Source organism: Phoxinus phoxinus (assembly GCF_949152265.1).
Source record: "Phoxinus phoxinus genome assembly, chromosome: 24".
NCBI classification, from domain to species: domain Eukaryota; kingdom Metazoa; phylum Chordata; class Actinopteri; order Cypriniformes; family Leuciscidae; genus Phoxinus; species Phoxinus phoxinus.
In genome coordinates this window covers 16,467,166-16,488,771 of record NC_136899.1, presented here as the reverse complement: position 1 = coordinate 16,488,771, position 21,606 = coordinate 16,467,166, and the positions used below count along the sequence as shown (strand labels likewise).

General features: G+C 35.6%; 1 protein-coding gene across 1 annotated transcript in view; it reads left to right on the top strand.

Annotated features, from left to right (window-relative positions):
* Positions 1–21,606, top strand: part of acad11 (acyl-CoA dehydrogenase family, member 11) — a 69,865-nt gene that overhangs the window by 887 nt on the left and 47,372 nt on the right. Inside the window, exons 3-13 of the mRNA XM_079600928.1 lie at positions 526–651; positions 944–1,105; positions 1,245–1,409; positions 2,606–2,747; positions 3,152–3,273; positions 4,892–4,998; positions 5,364–5,478; positions 5,781–5,858; positions 6,224–6,362; positions 7,106–7,213; positions 11,032–11,130. Coding sequence (XP_079457054.1) covers positions 526–651; positions 944–1,105; positions 1,245–1,409; positions 2,606–2,747; positions 3,152–3,273; positions 4,892–4,998; positions 5,364–5,478; positions 5,781–5,858; positions 6,224–6,362; positions 7,106–7,213; positions 11,032–11,130 — 1,363 coding nt within the window. The remainder of the gene's footprint in view (positions 1–525; positions 652–943; positions 1,106–1,244; positions 1,410–2,605; positions 2,748–3,151; positions 3,274–4,891; positions 4,999–5,363; positions 5,479–5,780; positions 5,859–6,223; positions 6,363–7,105; positions 7,214–11,031; positions 11,131–21,606) is intronic.

The following is a 21,606-nucleotide window of genomic DNA, read 5'->3' as shown; positions in this document are numbered from 1 at the left end:
CTATAAAAAATTATTTTCATAAATTGAAATAAGGCTGAAATAAAAAAAAAATTAGATGAAAAAGTTAAACTTAAAATATGGCCTTGGCAAATAACTAAACTAATACAAATGACAAAAACTGAAATAAATTGAAGTTAAATCACAAGACTAATAAAAATGACTAAACCACAAATCAAAATTACAAACTGAAACAAACTAATATTAAATTATAAAATATATAGCCTAATGACTGAATGAATGAGCCATTTATAGCACTTTTACTACTACTGTACCCCCATAAAAAATGAATTTGAATTTAATAAATAATATACTAATATATAAATGGTACTAAAATAACACTGAAACCAACAGGACTTTGTTTTTTCAGACTTATTATATTCAGTGTCTTTTTTCTGCTGTACATTATAATGTTTTTATTTCTGTTAAAGTCTTTTTTTTGTTTTGTTTAAAGACAGACTAAATATCATCATACTGGTGTCAGTCAAACAAAACATGATCATGTATTGTTTGATTTTGTGTGTGCAGGTAGATAGAGAGTATGCTGTTCAAAAGGCTCTGTATTCTGTTGGCTTTCCCGTTCCTCACCCTGTGATGTACTGCACAGATACTAGTGTGATCGGCACAGAGTTCTACATCATGGAGCACGTACAGGTACCCGTACCCTGTGGAAGTTACCTTGATTGTTAATTTAATTAATGTTGTTACAGTGTTAGACCATATCTCAGTTAAATATAGCCACATTGAGCCAACATTTCTCAGTTTTTGAATTATCTTTGAGATTCAATCTAACAGCTCTAGCAGTTCAAGTTATGCCTTCTGCCAGAAGGGGGCAGCCATGATTGATTTTTCACCTCACCTTTTCAGTCCGTGTAGTTTTTAATGGTTTAAGAATGGAGGAACATCAGGGGTGATGTTATTCTGTATATGTATGTCTGCACATCAGGGACGTATATTCAGGGACTTGAGGCTCCCAGGGGTCAGTGCGGCAGAGAGAACAGCTTTGTATGTGGCTGCAGTGGAGACTCTAGCCAAACTTCACTCTCTGGACGTCGATACGCTCAGCCTCCTGGGATACGGGAAGGGGTCAGGTTATTGTAAAAGACAGGTGAGATAAAGACATTATCAGTCACGAGGTATTGAGCTGAAATCAAAATGTTAAATTCGGACTATTATTATACTCTATATCTATGGTCATCTTTAAACCCGGCAAGAAAATAATTTTTGAAATGATGTCTTGTTTTCAGGTGTCCACATGGACAAAGCAGTACAAAGCCTCTGCCCACAAAGAGAATCCAGCCATGGATAAACTTTGTGATTGGCTAAGCCACAACCTGCCAACCAGTGACAATGAAGTGTCCCTTGTTCATGGAGATTTCCGAATTGACAACCTGATATTCCACCCTACAGAGGTACTAATACCTACGATAAGTCAAGTAACCTTTATTTATATGTATTAGCGCTTTGTACAATACAAATTATTTCAAAGCAGCTTTACAGTGATAAACGGGTAAATAATGATCAATGATGCAAATAGAGATAAATTCTGCTGTAAAGCGGCTCTAGAAATACAATAGTGTCATTGTTCAGTTCAGTGTTGATTCAGTTTCTTTCAATAATTGTGTAAAGTTCATCAATTATGTTCAATTCATCTATACAGCAGCTCGTATATGAATTATGGGCCCCCTCCATTCTGATGATTTTTTTGTCTTAAATAATTAAACAAAATAAATAATTGATTAACGGCATAATGGTGCCTCACTGCTCTTGACTGAATAACTTTTGTAACTTTAATAAGGATCAATTTATTTAGTCAAGATTATATTCAGTGTTATTTTACATTTGATTATTCAATTTCTGTACCTGAAAACTACTGTTAGACCACATTGAAAAGCACTATTTATGCTCTTTGCTATTTGTGCTATTGCTTGTACCGGTAGTTTGATTATTTGTTCTTATTTTTTTCATGAACATAGCACTAAAACCGTAATACAATCCAAACCGTGAGTAATTTGAACCGTTACACCCGTTTAAAAGTTTGAAAATCAAACATAAAATAATATATATAATCTTTTGTATGATTATACGTGACTTTACAGACACTTTTGATCAATATATGTGTCCTTGTTGAATAAAAGTATTATTATTTTTAAAATGTTATGTCTATTTGTTGGACTTAATATGAAGTATGGAAATTCCTCCATAGAATCTTGGCAATCAAGTTTAATTCAAAGTGAAAAGTTCCATTATTACAGTGGCATTACCTTTAATGAGCCTCAAGACTTTTTAAGCTTACATAGCGTTGTCAGCGGATGATTTATTACAGAGAGAATTGAAAAGATCAAGTAAATCAAAACCAACTGGCAGAGCAAGTCTTAAATTTACCACCACCCATTATAATGTCACATGTCTTTTAACAGAACATTCTTAATAAGCTTATTGAAACTCTTATTTTCCCACATAATATTTTGTAATGATGGGTATGTAATAGATATAACAATGCATTTCTGTCAGTCAAACCAAAACCTCAGGTTCTCCGATGAAAGAGTTCAGACTTTTACATGTGGGAACATATGGGTCTCGTGAAAGGTTTATTATCTCTCTTCAGGCTCGTGTGCTGGCTGTGCTGGATTGGGAACTGTCCACTACTGGACAGCCAATAGCAGACTTGGCCTATTTCCTCATGCCACACTATTGGCCCAGTCACTACAAAGTTATCAGCACAATGGGCGGAGTTACAGGAGTCGAGGGTGAAGAATCTATTTTTTTTTGTTTTTAATTTTTTACAAATATTTTTTGTAGAGTTAAAGGGATAATTCATTATTTACTCACACTCATGTTGTTCCAAACCCTCAAGACTTTAATTGGTTTGGTTTTACAATGCCTTTATAGCCCTTTTAGATCTTTTAAGTTTTGGTTACCTGGACTTTCTGTGAAGGGACAGAAACCTATCAGGTTTCATTAAAATATCTTAATTTGTGTTTTAAAGATGAACCAAAGTCTTATGGGTTTAGACCACCATGATGGTGAATAAATTATGACAGAATTTCCATTTTTGGGTTAACTAACCTTTTAAGGAAACAGTGTCCTTTTATGTTATTTTATTAGTGCTCTCTATATTTTATGTTTTAATCTATCTGTTGCTTTTGAACAGGAATTCCCTCTTCAGATGACCTGATCTCCATTTACTGCTGTTGTCGAGGGATCCCAAACTCTTTCCCCCAGCTAAACTTCTTTATTTCCATGGCCATTTTCAAAATGGCTGCAATTGCGCAGGTATTAAGTTCATGCAGGCCACGTCAAGCCATTGCTGTTAAAACAAAGTTAAACTGTTTGTGCAGATCAGATAAAAACACGCACTGATATAAGGAAGTACATTCACCTGCTGCTAGACTTTAAACTGTCCGTGAAGTTTTACACAAAATGACAGTAGATATATAATACAGTCACTGTGGCGAGCAGGACGAGGTTGAGGGCCGTGAGGGAGCGGCGCGAGGCCGGTGGCGTGATTTATAATGAGCGACACCTGCACGACGCACCGGTCTCGTTTCTCTCACGGAGGAGCGGAAGCATAAAGGAGGAGCCTTTGTTACATGATTAATGGACATTTAATGTATATCATTCTGATTTGAAATAGTCCTTAAAGCAAAGAATGCAAATAGAAGTGCTGCTTCACGGTGTAAAATCTCGGTGCTCTTTAGATGGGATACAGAAACTAATTAATTAAATTAGGAACTCCAAGGCACTCGAAAATGTGTGGAAAAAAAGTTAAAAAGCCTTTATTTGATGAATGGCTCTAAACATTAAAAATGGTGACAGATCCACCTACGCGTTGCGGCTACATGCCTTCGTCAGGGTGTGTCTTCACAGGGATGTAGCTGCAACGCGTAGGTGGATCTGTCACCATTTTTAATGTTTAGAGCCATTCATCAAATAAAGGCTTTTTTTCACACATTTTCGAGTGCCTTGGAGTTCCTAATTTAATTAATTGAAATATTCTTTATTTGAGGGAAAAAGGAGAGTGTAGTACAATGAGAGACATGAAACTAGCACAGCAAAAGTTTGGGATCAGGAAGATTTCCTTTTTTTTCTTTAATGAAATTAATACTTTATTTAGTAATAATGCATTAAATTAATTTAAAAAAATACAGCAAAGACATTTATAATTTTACAAAAAAAACTGTTTCCAATAAATGCTGTTCATTTCTATTCATCAGAATCCTGACAAAATGTATCACGACTTCCAGAAGAATATTAAGCTGCACAATTTTTTTTCAAAATTTATAATTATAGGAAATATTAATTTCCTATAATTCATAAAATCATAAAATCAGCATATTAGAATGATTTCTGAAGGATCACGTGACTTTAAAGACTGGAGTAATGGCTGCTGAAAATGTCTGTTTTGCCAGGAGGAATAAATTACTTTTTAACATATATTAAAATAGAAAACAGTTATTATTTTTAATTATAATACTATTTCCCAATATAAAAGAAAAAAAATAGTTTTTCAAAAACATTAACAATATCTTACCGACCCCAAACTTTTAAATGGTAGTACATGAAGGAAATCAGTTGTTTGGAAAAACTCAATTTTTCATTGCCATTAACCAACTGACCAATCAGAATCAAGTTGTGGCAAGTCGGGCCTTGTCCTGCTTGCCACAAATTATTCCAGAGCCATGTATTCAAATAAAAACATATTTAATAAACATATTCTATGAAGGTAGATGATTTTACTCCCAGAATGTCAGCTGTATGCAGTAGGTCATGGTTGCAAATGACTGGTGAACCTTCTGTTTATTTTGTCTTATGAAACACAACTTATACACCGAGAAAATCACACAGGTGCTAAACTTATGGACCAATAGTTCTCTTTCTCTCCCCATTTTAGGGGATTTATGCAAGGCATTTGTTGGGCAATGCCAGTTCAATGAACGCAGCTGAGTTTGGAGAGAGCGTGGAGCCGTTAGCCAAGCTGGGTTTACAGATTGCCTTCAGGTACAAGATCACAATCTCAACTCTTCTTGCACATTAGAGGAATTACTTGCATGACAGATCATCTCTTAATGGTTATGTTCAGTTTTCCAATGTCCAAAAGACTTTCTAAGGATATCTTTCATTATTACACTTCGACGATAAGTTTTGTTTAAAAAGCATGCTGTGTTTTGGTTTTATTTTGTGGCTTATATTTGAAGTTGTTTCGGAAACACCAGAATATGTAATTAAAGGTGTTTCCATGTAATTAGGGGGTATAATTATCGGTTGTATTGTTATTGTCAGCATTATGTTGTTGTTGAAATTTTGCTTGGATGTAATTATAAATAATTATGGTATTTTATAAAGGATGTGGTTTTTGATTGCAGCCCCACATTATCCCTGCCGATCTCGGATCAGCTGTTCATGCAGTCACCCAAAGGTCAGGCTGTCCTTCAGCATGTGAAAGAGTTCATGAGAAAGCACATACTTCCTGTGGAAAAGGTCAGCACTGCCGTCAGCTGTGTGGAAAATCCTCACCAGAGTACAGAGTACAGAAAGATATGATGTCAAAACATATTTCATATTATCTGGTTATTTGAATTTATGCAAATATAAAATGAACAAAAGGAAGTCTACAACATTTTAATTAAATTATAGTTTAAAAATGTAATAAAAATATAACAAAATGATAATGTATTTTATTAATAATAATAATAGTAATTATTAATATTTATTTGTTTTTTTGTGTACAATTATATTTGTGTGTTTAACTATTATAAGGAAAATCTCTTTCTCTTGTATAGAAAGTAAAGGAGTACTATGCCAAACACAAGGACACACCTGAGAGATGGCACACACCTCCTGTGTTAGAGGAGTTGAAGGTGATGATACATACAATTATTGGAATATTATATAATACCATATCACCATATATTATATAATATCATATCACAATTTATACTGTTGTTTGGGGTTAGTAAGATTTACATTCAATTGATCAAAAGTGACAACAAAAAGACTTGTATAAGAATCCGAAAAAAAAAAATCTATCATGGTTTCCACAAAAATATTAAGCAGCTCAACGGATTTTTCAACGTTGATAAGAAATGTTTCTCAACATCATTTGAACATCAAAGCAGCATATTAGAATGATTTCTGAAGGATCATGTGAGACTAAAGACTGGAGTAGACTGCAAAGAATAATGTATCTAATAGTAATATTTTCTCTATGTATCCGTGTGAGCAGGCAAAGGCTCGAGCCGCAGGCTTGTGGAATTTGTTTCTTCCTGCCGAGAGTGGCCTCTCTCAGCTGGATTATGCTCATATCGCAGAGGAGACCGGACACTGCTTCTACGCCCCCGAAGTCTTCAACTGCCAAGCCCCAGGTGGGTGTGTGCCGCTGCATGAGTCAGAATTGTTTTTATGAGGCTTTTTGATTTTGGCTCAAAGCTGCTTAAGGTACACTACTTATAATATATAAGTGTATTATTATATATTATAGTACAGAATAATAAAAGTAACATGAAATGTAACAAGTTTTACACCCATAATTAGTGAAAATCAGGTTTATCAGAGAAATGTCATATTTTGAGTAAATCTAGTTTATTTTTTTCGATACTGATATTTGTTTTTAAATTTAGTGTAAATTTCATGTCATAGAATTACATTTGGTGTGATTTGTAGACGTATTTTCTATTTAATACTACATGTGTCGACAATCAACATAATTGTATTTACACAACCGTTCAAAAATGTGGTGTTGGTAAGATTTTAAATGCTTTTGAAAGACATTAGTCTATTATGCTCATGAAGGCTGCTTTTATTTGATCAAAATAAAAAGTAAAAACAGTAATATTGTAAAATATTATTACAATTTAAAGTTTTCTATTTTTAATATATTTTAAAATGTATATTTTTTTCACATGATCCTTCAGAACTCATTAAAATATGCTGATTTGGTGCATTATAAAAGTTTTTCACTTGATCAATTAATTTTTTTTAAATTAAACCTTTATATATAAATAAAATTATGTATTTCTTAAAAACAATCTTACTGACCTTAAATTTAGAACAGCAGTGTAAATTCTGAGTGACTTATGGTAATATTGAGATGGTAAATATCTAACAGACACTGGGAATATGGAAGTGCTGCACCTGTTTGGCACTGAGGAACAGAAGAGACTCTGGCTGGAGCCCTTGCTGAGAGGAGACATACGGTCCTGCTTCTGTATGACAGGTGATACGTGTATAACTACTTATTTTCAAAATGTACTAACTAACTGATCAGTTTTAAGGAAGCTTATTATAATTAAGCTGGTTTCTGGTTCATCTGACTGACTGGACATCTGACTGACTGGACAACTTAATTCTTTTTTTTGGTAACACTTTATAATAACTTTATAATAACTGCATGCTATACATATTAGTTAAGCATTACTAAATAGTTAATTCATAATTTATAAACCATTAATATGTATACATTATAAGGCAGTTTATAAATAGCTATAAATGATTTATTCTTGATTTAAAAGTATTTTCATACAATATTAATGATCAGTTTATAATTTCTAAATTACGTATTCCATTAGTTACAAACCAGTTATTTAGGAGTTGTCAGTGGTTCATAAGATCATTTAGAAAGTGTAAGTAAATGGTTAATAAACTATTTAAACATACATTTATACATCTTATTATTTAGACATATAGTAATAGTTAATCAGTGTGTTAATAAATTCTTTATTAACATGTATTCCTACTGTAATTCATGATTAATTCAGGTAGGTATAACACATTTAGTAGTTGTCAGTCAACTATTTTTGTGAGCTCAACTAAAGTGAGGACTATTTATGTCCCTGTGAGTTAGTAAGGTTGTGGTTGGTTTCAGGCAAAGAAGGTCAGCGGATTCATGACTGTTAGTCTATTAGTACGTTTTTCCAAGATGCAATATATGTATGGTGTTCCTTAATTTCCAGTTCATAAGGATAGTTTTCTTGTCGATAGTTTGCGCCACAAAGAGTAATTGTCCATTTGTGTTGTTTAAATTGATTATGAATATGTCACTCAATATGCAGAGGGAGGGAGATATTGGAATGTGACATCCCATAAGGACGAATAGTGATTCAGTGACGTTTTCCCCGATCTTGTTTAATTGGGGTGCAATGCCAAATGGTGTGAACCTAGGTGTGGGGGTTATTTTGTGTGCAATGTGGACAGGTTTCTAAATTTAAAACCTATTCGAAACTATTTCCATCCAGTTAGTGGTAGAAATGTCGTGCTTCCAGTCCTCCTTGTGTTTTTAGTTTCTGTAGGGTCGTCAATTTAATTCTTGGGGTCTTATTTTCCAGTAGAATTTGTTAATGGTTGAGTCTAGAGATTAAGACCAGGTGAGGGTGGGTTGTATTGGAATCATTGAGAATAAATAGTTTAATTTAGGGAGTGTTGTCTTTTTTATGACTGATACTTTGCCCAAAATGGATAATGATTAAGTTCATCCAGCGTTGAAGACATCTCTTCTTTTGAGGAATGGAGTAAAGTTAAGACAAAACAGCTCTGCAGCCTGGGGGAAACATGAATGCCTCAGTATGTAATGTGATTGGTGTGGAGGAATAGGTGGTTTATTTGATGTCACATCCAAGCTGTAATGAAAGAATAGAATATTTACTCCATTTAAATGAGTATTCAGGAATATTACAGAAAGAATCAATGAGTTTAATCGTTTATTGTAATGATGATGGGGAATACATCGTCAGCGTAAAGGCTGATTTTGTGGTGTATATTTAGTGTTTGAATTCCTTTAATGGAGATGTTTTGACAGATGGCTGCTGCTAACGGTTCAATAAAAATGGTGAATAGTTAGGGGGAGAGTGGACATCTTTGTCTAGTTCCCAGTGCAGTTTAAGCTATGTGATGTTTGTCCATTGGTGATGACAATGGCTGAAGGTGATTTATACAGAATTTTGATCCAGTTAATGAATGACTCCCCAAAGCCAAAGCGACTGGACATTCTTTGGTGTGTTTACATAAGATTCATTAAACAGCTGAACGCAGCATAACATAATAGAACAGAGCGCAGTAGTCGCGGTTCGCACTCAAGCTTCTCTAATGTTACACACACACAAACACAGGATTTTTATTTAGGTTAATAATGAGAGTGGAATATCTGGTGGATGAGATTTAGGAAAACAAAGTTATTATGATTCTTCTGCTAATAGAGCAAGCCAAAAGATGGTGTATGTGTGAGCACATGTGTAATGGTGATTTAAAAAAGGCATCAAGTTTCTCAACATGCGTATACAGATGGTGTTTTAATGCCCCCAGGTTTTTCATATTTCATTATTTCCAGTGTGTGTGTGTCGCTTTAGCTGTCATACAGACGATAGCTGTAATTCTTACTGGTGTGTGTGACAAATGCCAGATTTCAAATGAAATATCTACGCCAGGTTATCATTTCCGCCTTGACAGCCAGTCTCTCTCTGTTTTTCACTAGCAAAGAACCAGGAGATCATCCTCTACCACCTTTTTGACTTCAAGGTTCCCTATTATCCACAACAATATGAAGCCACCCCCAACCCTTTTAATTTACAAACACTAGGATTGTCCATAGATTCAATTATGTGTCATGGAGTGTTAAGATATTATACATTTACAATTCATGACTTTTTTCAGGTCTAGAAATCATACTTTTAAAAATTAAGCTATCTCATATATTCAGGGTTTCCAAGACTGTGAATCCTGGTTCTTCATAGACAAACAGTTGAGGGTGTGAATTAAAATAATAAATACCTTGTTAGATGTTTTCAGCTCTGTGAAGCAAGAGAGAGAGAGTGGCCGACCGAGGATAGTCCACATAAAGACCTTTCCTATGATCAGCCAATCATTCATTCAAGCAAAAGGAAAACTCAATTCGGTACTGGGCCTGGATTACTGTCTAGACTGAAGCGGCTCTCTGTTTGCACACATTGTGTGCACAGTATACCACTTTGACTGTGCGGCAATACTGATTTCAGTTTTCTTATGTGTCTTATTGCGCCTAAACAAGCAAAAACACAATGTCAAATTGCCAGTTTGTGTATCCTCATAAGCAGTCTTAAATGACTGAAGTTTTAAATTAACGCAAAGAGATGACAGAAAATTGGATTGGTGTCAGATCAGCATCATATGATTCAGGTCTTAAAGTGACAGCAGCCTAATTTACCCGCTGAAATCTGTGTTATTAATGTTATTCAAAAAAAATAAAAAGAGAGCAAAAATAACTTGCTGATCTCCTCTGAATAGCTTTTGTAGCTTTAACAAGGATTCATCTGTATTTAATTTATATAGTGAAATTTTGAAGTGTTATTAGGGGCCAAGCACTGAAAGTGCGGAGGCACCTATTGAAATCGTTGGCGTTCCTGTTCCTATTCTTCTTCTTCTTCTTCTTCTTCTTCCGTATGGAAGTCAATGGCAGTCAATCGCATCACGCGCTGTGCGTAGGGCACCAAGAGCTGAGGGGGCACCAACAAAATAGCCTAATGAAAAATCAATAATTATAATGCCAATATTATTTCAGTAGAGAAATACAGACATCCCAAGTCTCCCGGAAGTTCTGGGAGTCTCCCGCATATTGATAGCGGCTCACTGATGCCCGCGAATTAGTTAAAATCTCCGGAATCTAGAGCGAGCGCGCCCACGAGACAGAGACTGTGCTCCAAACCCCCCAACCCCACAAATAAATTTGTGATTAAATGGGTATTTAAAAAAAAATTATTTACAGCACTACTATTTTAAGTTTAAGTATATTTAAGTCATCTTGAGGCCCCCTTTGAAGTTTGCTAAGGCCCCTTGCTCCCTGCTCTACTGGCTACCAGCTAAACCCTTACTATTTGGTTCACACTGTAGCAGAAATATAACCAAAAAATAACTATTTTGTGAATGTGCATCTTTAAAAACACATTGTCATTAAAACCAGACTTGTAATATTTTGATTTTTTTCAATAACATTTTTTCACTGCTTATTTTTTCTAAAATAATTTTCATTACTGAACCTAATACTCTGTTTTGTTTTCTTTGTCCTAGAGCCAGATGTTGCTTCAAGTGATGCCACAAACATGGAGTGCACCCTTCACAGGGACAAAGACCATTTTATCATTAACGGCAAAAAGTGGTGGAGCAGCGGTAAGTGTGTGCATGTCGCAGAATGAGATCGAAAGTGGAAGGCGAGAAGAAATATTTTGTTTGTCAGTTGTCAAGAAAATAAATGTCGTTTTTTTAGGGTTTCTCCCCTGTGGAGACTAAACACGTTAAAAGGAACACTGAAACAGCAGGAGTTCCGATTCCTTAGCCTTAGTATTTTAACCATTCTTTCACCACAAAGACATAAAGAAATATATCACCAGAATGATTCATCCCACAAAATGGCCATGTTCGTCCAAATCTTCACGATGACTGGCATGACATTTAAAAACCATTTAAGATGTTTACACAAACCAGCTATGCAAAATCTGTGAACGATAAACACAGACTTGGGGAACTCAAAGCGCTCGCAACGGGTGGCAAAGCAGAAACAGACCCATTAGTCGAAGTTCCCGCCTAGATCTGAGCCACGAGGACAAGCCTGCCATGATCTCTCCCTGCCTTTGACAAGATTCAGCAAAAGTCACACTTTGAAGGATTTTCCTCACTGTAAATGACAGGCTAACATTATTTTTGTAAAACTTCCAGTTTGTGGCTTGTCTTTTACCTCATGTTCCACTTAACTGGATCTTTATGAGTCATTTTTAAACCGAATCCGTTTGAATGAACAGTCTGCCCTCTGAGCTGTACTCATACTCTCTTGCTTTCATTTTTATTCGTATTTTTACGAAAGCTGACCGCAGGCATGCATACTTGCATTTTGTTGACGTATCGACAGGGATTAAAAAAAATTACTTTATGTGATGAAAGGCAGTATTACCGTTTACTGTGGTGAGATAACATCAATGATCAGGGTTTAAAATGGCATTTTGTCCTGTTTACAGTGCTGAAGGTTGGTTTTTTTCATCTGTATGGGATGTTTAGATTTGCTTTAGTATTTTCCTCTTAGACATTGTCCCCTGTTGAACATTCCAGATGGTTCTAGCCATGGGTCTTTGTGGTTTCGAGGCCCTCCTGAATTAAACATCCTCAAAGCAAAGGACCAAAGGCCTGTTGTTCTCTATCATCAAACCAAATTAACTTCATAAAGTCTGAACTGACTTTAAACTGCCCATGAAATCTCTGTCAGTATCTTATTTTATTATTTTATTATTTTCTTTTGAACTTTTAACTTCTTTTCTTATTTGTCCACTTTTTATTAAGGTAATTAAACAATTATTAAGCATTTAAAGTCAACAAGAACCAAAGTTGACCTTGTTTAAAGGGGTCATGACATGGTTTTTTTTATTTTATTATTATGTTCCCTTAGGTGCAATTATAGTATTACTATAGTTTTTTTTACAAAAAACTTTTAAAATGTAGTGATTTATGACCTTTTCCCACCCTGTTTCTCATCATCTGATTCAAACAGTCTGTTTTGGGGGTGTTTCCCCTTTAAGAGTTCAGTGTTAACGCCCACTGTTATGATTGGCTAACGTCAGTGCCTATGCATCAATTATTAACGCCCCCAGCCAGAACGTTTGCGGATTCAGCGTAACTGTTTAATAGCGGGTGATGCATGCGAAGCGATGGCTCTTGCAATGATAAAACCTTATTATGTTTGAGCCGGAATCAGAGGAGGAATCAGAGGAAAATGAACCATCACCACAACAACGAAGACTGGATCAGCCCGTGTCCACATGGAAAGTGAAACTATTTTGAATTAATAAAAAAAAATTAACCCGAGACACTTGAAAACGGATTATTGTTGCATAATTATCCTATAGCTTAATTTGCTAACAGTTTAACATTATTTAACTAATTCCAATGAAATGATAGGGTGTACCACGGACAAAAATGCATGCACAGACAGGCCATCTTTGAAGATGCAGCATTGATAAAGGCAACATTTTTAATTTTCTATCACATGTAGGCCTACTAGAAAGGCGACATATTTTCAAGATTCTCTTATACAAATGTGTTTATATTAGCCATGGTAAAAAGTAAGTTTGCGTCGTCGTTATTGAGCCCAGAACAGTCGGCACGGACTTATCTTTGAGCAACAGTTTTCTGGCAAAGCCAAGCATCATATTGGGATTTTTTCCTCAAAACAGTCATCCTTAAATGTATAGAACACTGCCGTGACTGGGACGTCCGCAAAAAATAAAGTGCATCCATTTTTCCCTGACGACTGGATCTTTCAGCGTATTTAAAAAGTAGTTTAAAGTTTTAAATACATTACTTACAGTTTGCGTCGTCGTTGTTGAGCCCAGAATAGACGGCACGGACTTATCTTTGAGCAACAGTTTTCTGGCAAAGCTCAAAACAGTCATCCTTAAAATGTATAGAACAAACGCTTAAACTAACACTGCCGTGACTGGGACGTCCGCAAAAAATAAAGTGCATCCATTTTTCCCTGACGACTGGATCTGTCGCAGCGTATTTAAAGATGTTGTTTGTCCACAGCCAGGAACAGCACATCTGCGGCGTCGTAATCTCCCTGTACACAGACCCACTCTGCCCACTCGCAGTCCGTCGACTGAACACTTGTGAGGCGCGCGGCGCGCGGCGCGCGGGCGCGACAACGATACGAAGTAAACGTAGTTGCCTTGCGCTTTAAGCGTAGTTGTCTTGTGCCGGAGGCGGTCATATGCAAACGCTGGTACGTCACTTCGTACCGTGACGTCACTTCTTACCATGGATCCAGAACGAGCTGTATTTAGAGCTTGATTAAATAAATGATTCGTTTATAATGGGGAGGACGTCTTAAGCTATGAAACTTGCAGGACGTTTAAATGGTACAAAGACCTCTTATATACCAAAAGATCAAGGCAAATTTGGTTTCTCATGTCATGACCCCTTTAACTCCCTTATATACAGTATATCCTCTCTATCAATCAATCTATCGATCTATCTATAGTGGTGAAAATATTTTTTTTTATTGAATCTTATTTCACTCTAAAACATCACGGTTTGGTAAAATGGGTTGCAAATTTTTCTTGTTGAAAATTGTCTTAAAAGATTCCCTTGACAAGAAAGTTAAATCTACTGATTTTTTCGTTTTGTTTGTTGCATGTCTACATCAACACTACCATTGCATGTAGTAGTTTCCCCTCTAAAAGACCCCTTTCACATGAAATAACATTTTGTTACCTCATAAATCCTGTTGCTCAGAAATACGTCTTATAACAGACGTTGTGGATTGTGAAGTTCACGGGTGGTCGGTTGATAGTTATGGGAGAAATATCTTCAGATAGGAATAGTGACAAGTTGTGAGATCTTTTTGTCTGATCTGACTTGTCACCAAAGTTGTTTTGTGTCTCTCTGAGGAGTTTTAAAAACCTCTCATCATGTTGAAACAGTGATCTTTTTTGTCTTTGAGAAATGGAAATTCAAGCTGTCCGGTGCTATCTCTTGCCCTGTTAAACTTGTGCAGATTTACAGATTCATGACATTTGAAGTACTGCAAATCCAAATCATTTGGTTACAAGATGAGTCTGTTGTGTGTAAGTGCTTCATATCTCCTGTTTTTGAAGATGTACAGATGTTGTTTTCCACTATTATCATAAACCACCATCAGTTCTTTATTGTTGACACATGTGGAGTGAATTTTAAACGGTTAATCATAGACAGTTTGATGTAATGACATTCAATGGCCAACCACTTTTCACCTTGGAGCCTTCGGCAAGTATGGCTAATTTTGTTCAACTACTTTTAGTGGAAAAGCACTTTTTAGTAAAAAAAGAAGACATTGAAATATGTGACAAGATTGGATTAAAAGTATTGTTTTATTGATAAGAACTCTTGTTTTCCATGTCGTTGTCATGTAATTTCTATCTGCATACTGCAAATGTGCCTAGGAAAACCAACGGAACTTAAACAACAACTACCCATCTACCCTGTAACTACCCTGTAATTTAACACGTTCTGTTCATGTAAAAACATGAACAGAACGTGTTAAATTACAGGACGGTTTGTTTATATTTACATGCAGTAAGACTGGATTACACTTCAATATGTATATCAAGTTTAGGATCATGATTTTTTTTTGGTAGGATTAAGGGCTTGCCAGTAGGATTGTTAAGTTTGATGTCACACATCTCTTTTGGATCCAAATTAGATGCCAAAATCAAACAACAAATGGAGATATTGGGTACAACTGGGCTAAAGGCGCATCAGGGTAAAAGGCGCATTTCACTTCATTCTCTTGAACCACTAGATGGCATAAAAATTCAGCTCAGCACTTTTCTTAAAAAATGCTTCTGATGATGCACGTGGAAATATTTTACAGTGATAAACGGATCATTTAAGGTAACAGAGATTGTTTTGGCTTTATAGCCGTTCTTGAATAAAGATATTTTCCAGCTAAAGTTAGTTTTGATTGATTCACTTCCGTCGCAACGATAATTAGTTATCAAATTGACCGCTAAGATGACACCGTTCTCTCTACACAGACTTTAAATGCGAACCTGTGAGAAACACCGATGACGCTCACGTGCGCATTAAGAATGAATTCTACAGTTATGTGCATTTGAATATTTGTGCGCAGGTTTGTAATTCCCTACAAACCAAGCCTTAACAAACTACTTGTCTGGCCTTAAACATTTTTAGACAGAATTTTATCACTTCGGTATGCGAAACCGAAATTATCCTGACAACGCTTTATCTGTAGAGTGGTAAAGGGATCCTCCATAGGGAGAGGCTAGTTGGCACTTCAGCACTGCGTTGACATCGGGTCCAGACGAAGGTCCTTCGTCAGATCTGGATACGGCCTGGATCCGGCAGGCTGCGGGAAAACCTCGGGATAAACAAAGACACTAAAATTAGCGTAGATGCCATTCTTCTTATGATGTAACGAGTACATCAGGATTTAAGGGAAGTGTTCCCAGTTCCGGCTGACCTAATCTATGCAGCCTAACATTGAGTTATAGAAGTCTATAATGCATTTTGTGAATGCTAGGTCAAAGAGATGTGTCTTTAATCGAGCTTTGAACTGACAGAGTGTGTCTGCTTCCCGGACAATGGTAAGACTGTTCCAATTCTATACAGTGATAAAGGCTATGTTTATTAGCATTGAAGTATAAATATACTTTATTATCATGAAAATTCCTGAGAAGGCATGAATAACTTAGATAAACCAAATATTGCCATAGTCGTGTGTTTATTATTCATGTTTAATCAATCAAAGAGTTTCAATCTTCTGTTTATTCAGCTACAGCGATATAGTATGATGCCCATGGGAATTTTTAGAACGACTTGCATTATCATACTTCTGCGGGGCATATTTGGAGTCAATGCTTTTAGAATCTTTACTTTTTAAAATAATAAAATAATACATAATTTTTGCTTCGTGCTGATGAGTCTTTTACCCTGTGTGCGGGGTAAAAGACCCCCCTCGCCACCTCATACAATTATACGATTTTCAAACAAACCAACCACTTTTATGATTTATTTTCAAACAAAATATACTGCTTCATTAATGTTCAATGAAAACATATCTATTTTTTCTGCAACTGCACACTATGGGAGTAGTGAAAAGCTTATTTTGGAATACACAACAACATTTGCCCATATTTTTGCTCTGATTTACAGTTTGGAAGACTCTGCACTTGTTGTCGTAAGAGAATTGACTCAGAATTGAGTTGACAATTTTCACAGAAAATAGCATAGTGTATGATTTTTCTTTTTTAAAGCTCCGGATTCCATCTAGTCGGAGGAAATCAAGCATGCGTGATATTTTGAGCAGATTTTAGAACACATTGTTTTAATTTGTCATTTGTCTGCTAGCAACGCGGCACATGTTTCTGCATTAGTTTTTTTGTGTTAGGAATGACCTTGAATGACATTACCTACCGTTATCAATTTGTTTTGAGTTGGTAAGTGGGCTGCTATCTTAAGACTTGCATAATCACCCATGAGACTCAACAATTTGGCAGCTTTTATAGGAAGTCTGTTTACAAATTTCATCAAAACAAATTTCATCCTCGCCTAATGCCATGTATTCCAGTACATTCTTTTGTCATTGCAAGTTGTGCTTAAATAAATTCTCATAGCACTCTTTACTCTTCCTGTCATTGTTTTCTGAATGAACCTTCTGAATGTTTTAGACATTAACTCATCCCTATGAGCAAAAACAGAACCAGACAGCTGTCGTCTTTACCCTTTGGCCTTCTCCTTTCTTTCCTTTCAACCATTCTCATATCCTTTTCTTGTGCGACTTCCGCTACATTCACGAAACCACAAAAATGCAAAGGCTGAACTAGCTGCCCTCTCAATGTCTACCCCCCCCCCCCACACACACACACATTTTTTCCTCTTTTCCTTCTTTTCACTTTTCTCTCTTGGGATAGACAATTTCCTTTGGTAGCTCCCAGGCCTATGGTGAGTTTTGTGCATATCTGGTCTGGTGGCCTTGAACTTCAACTTTTCACAGCTCCTTTACTCCTTCATGCGTGTGTGCAATGGCTTCCAGACCACCATTATCGTCAGTGGAAAAAGCTTAGTATGCAGCTTAGTGTGTTTCCATGTGCATGCTGAAGCCTCATGACTTAATTGGTGAAGGCAGTGCGGTTCTTTTGAGAGTGGTAGTTACTGATTAGTGGAAAGGGAAAAAAATGGAGAAAAGGGATGCACATCATATTGCGGAACAGAAGACAAGTGTATTTACTGTATGGAATATAATAATAACTTTATTTTTATTATTATATAGCGCCTTTAAAGCAGCTTCTCAAGGTGCTTTACATAATAGAACAAACAAATTAAAATACAACACACACAAGAGAAAACAATAACAATAAAGATAAAGTAGAATAAAAAAGTCAAGTAAAAGCTAACCTAAAAAAATGCGTTTTTAAATGAGATTTAAAATTACTTCGAGTCTCTGCATCTCTGATATTTGGAGGGAGTGCATTCCAAAGCCTAGGAGCATAGGATGAGAAAGCCCTGTCCCCTATACGCAACCGAGTCTGTGGGACTGCCAATAGACCAGCTTGTGAAGAGCGTAAATCACGCTTGAGTGTGTATAAAGTTAAAAGTGCAGACAGATACTGAGGGGCCAGGCCATGCCGTGCCTTATGTGAGCATAATGATTTTAATATCAGTTTATATTACATCTAAATTAGGGCTGTTAAAAATGTAATCTAATAAATTTCTTATAAAATGACATGGTGGTTAATCCAATTATTAACAAATATTAACAAAAGTAAATTTATCTGTGTATACACAATAATGAATGCATTATATGAACACTACATCTATTTTATATTATATTTATACTGTATATTTAATATATACAAAATACAAATATTATTTCTCAAATGTTTTCAAAATTTTAATAAAATATGTATTAAAAAAAGAATACATTAAATTTTTTAATTAGAACTATTATTATTATTAACTATATCTAATAATTTATATATCTCATAAGTTATATCATTTTTAAATTGTATATTATATAATTAATTTATTATTATTATTATTATATTTTACAAAATTAAGTGTTCCAATTTCCAACTTAAAGGTGTCATGAACTGAGAAATAAAAATTTCCTTGATCTTGTCATACAAGAGGTCATTGTACTGTAAAAACATTCTGTAAATTTCAGAAATCAAAACTTCTTTGTTTGTTCAAAAACAGCTTTTATTGAAAGCAAGCTACCAAAAAAAACGTATTTTTGTCTCAATATGACGTCATAATGGAAAGGAAAGACCGCCTCTGCAGAAGAACAACGCCTACTTCTACATCATTTCCTTAGCCCTGCCCACCTATTTGTGCATTTAGTTGGAGGTGCGTGAATACAAGAGAGACACAAATGCAGAATTACTCAAGCAATAAAAAGATAGCGATGCTTAAGAGGATTACAATACATTATGCAATGCTAAGTTGTGAGAAACACTCTTTGCGTTGCCTTCCGTGTGGTCCTAACATTAGGAAAGCGTGTATGAACTGTGTTTTACAGACACAATCTGGAACTTTGTTAAAAATACTATTTGTTTGTTCACATAATTTTTAAATGAAGTTAAAAATAATGTTTATAATGTTTGTAAATGTTTACTGGTATTTAATATACATATACATTCATGTAATTATTTGCAATTATGAGGTTAACTTGTGTTTTTGGAGTAAGATGAGATTACTTCTTCTTCTTGGTCGGATTACATTTCTCCATGTCGTAAATCCTAGGGGCAAGGCTTCTAAACCGTTTACTTTTAGGGCCGTGTTTCAACTACTGTATGTAATGAGAGAAACACCATTCGTTTTGTCTTCTTTTAAGCACTAATATAATGTAATAACTAATTCACAAATACATAAGGAATACATTTAAATAAAGATATTAATTACCGCAGTCTGGAGGATCCTAATTAAGGTGTATCCGATGGGTTCTTTTGATTTGGTATCAAACTCTGGCTCAAACATGTATGCCTGGCTGAGTTTCACCAGATGCCATTTTTCAGCATCGGAAAGTTTTCAAAACAGTTCTACACGTGTATCGGCTGGGACATTGAAAATTATTCTAATTTGCAAAACTGTTACCCAATCATAGCTGTGGGCATTTACCAAATAATGGGCCCCGGGCGCACAACCAAGTGCCAAGTAGCCATCATTTCAGAAGTGAGGGGCACACACGTCAAGTGTAATTGTCTAAGAAATCAAATACACTGCTGAACAATAGCCAATAATTTTGTATTCAAATGTTTTCCCTATATTTTCCTGATGATAATTTTATGATTTATGTACAACAAACATTTGTGCATTAAGTAATGTCATTTTTTTATCGCAGAACATTTATTTAATAGTTTCTATATTGTAATTAAGGCTATGTTAATTAGCACTGCATTATTCATATACTTTATTGTTATGAAAATACCCAGAAATGGCTTGGAAAAGACATAAATTGTATCAATTGTGTTTATTGTCTTCAGGTTTCATCAGTCAAAACTTGTCTGCTTTTTATTCAGCTACAGCTATACGTATAAGGGTTCCCATATAACAGATTTTTAAAACATTACAATGTAACTTTCAAATATTTTTTAATTAAGCAATCGTTTCTCTAAAAATATCAAGTGAAAAGTCAGTAATAATATGAATAACAACAACACATTACATATCTTTTTATTTATTTATTCCGTCCATTGCTATAATTGTTACTCATTTCAGTTCCAGGAGAGACTAATGGAACAATAATTTAATGGATTCACTCCCGTATTCATATGCGGTTGTCACTCCTGAAAATGTGCACTGTGTTATGTGTTAGCAGCATGAAAAACAACTTTTATTGAAATAGTGAATGGGATATATACAGAAAGCTCGCAAAGTGTGCTCCCTTTAATCACTGAAGCTGTCAAAAACTTTAGTTTCGGTTCTGCACTCTTGTGAAAACTCAAACTTATAATTAAACAAGCACAATGAATCTCTTACATCGTGTCTACACGTTGTTGGTTATAATGTAAGAATTCTTTATTAGAACTCAGTGAGCTCGGCCTGAAAGAAAGCTCCCACGTTTTGAGCGGAGAGGATTCTGACTAACGTAAACGCCTCTAATTGGCCACTGCATTCATGCACCCAACAGAGTTTTCTGTGATTGGCTACAATGCTCAACGCTGCAAATAAAAAGAGTTGTAAAGGTTGAGGAAGCAGCAGCGGCGGCGGCATCCTGACATGGAGCATGATGTGTTCAGTGGCGAGTTCACGTCGGCTCAGTGCTCGCGTGCCTCACACTCCGTCCGCCGCTCCAACCATGAGCATGAGCACTGAAACTGTTATTCAAGCTTTTATAACCTCCAGATTGGACTATTGTAACTCCTTATATAGCGACTTACCCACCAAAGCTATACATCGCCTTCAAATGGTGCAAAACAAATCTGCACATATCACTCCTATTCTTTACCAACTTCACTGGCTTCCTGTGGTCAATCACATCCAGTTTAAACTTAGTTAGTTTGTAAAGCCTGTCATGGCCCCACACCTCAATACCTTGCTGAATTAGTGCAATATGTTCCTGCCCGGACGCTTCGATCTAGCAATGACAATTTGCTTGTCGTACCAAAGTATAAACTCTCTACTGTGGGTGGTAGTGCTTTTAGTGTTATAGGCCCTAAGCTATGGAATAAACTGCCACTCCTAACCTCCAGACCTTCAATTCTCAACTTAAAACTCATCTATTCACCATGCTCCGTTTATCATTATTTTCCTCTCTATTTCTCTGTCTTCCACTTTTTCATTTGTTATGTTACATGTTTACTTTATTGAAATTTATGTTTTCTTTGATTCTATTATTTCTCATGTTGGTTGTCTCCATCTGCTTTTCTGCTTGTTTGATTGTTATAATAAGCAGATTGCCTGTCTCTTTGTCTGTCAACTGTTTGTATTATTTTGTGAAGCGACCTTGGGTTCTTGAAAGGCGCTATAAAAAAATAAACATATTATTATTATTATTAGAACTCCCCGCCTCAACTCTCAACTCTTCAAAAGACAAACCTGGCTTCTGGTGCTTCTCTCATGGTAGTGGAGCTATAAGCTGAGCGTGAATATTACCAGTGT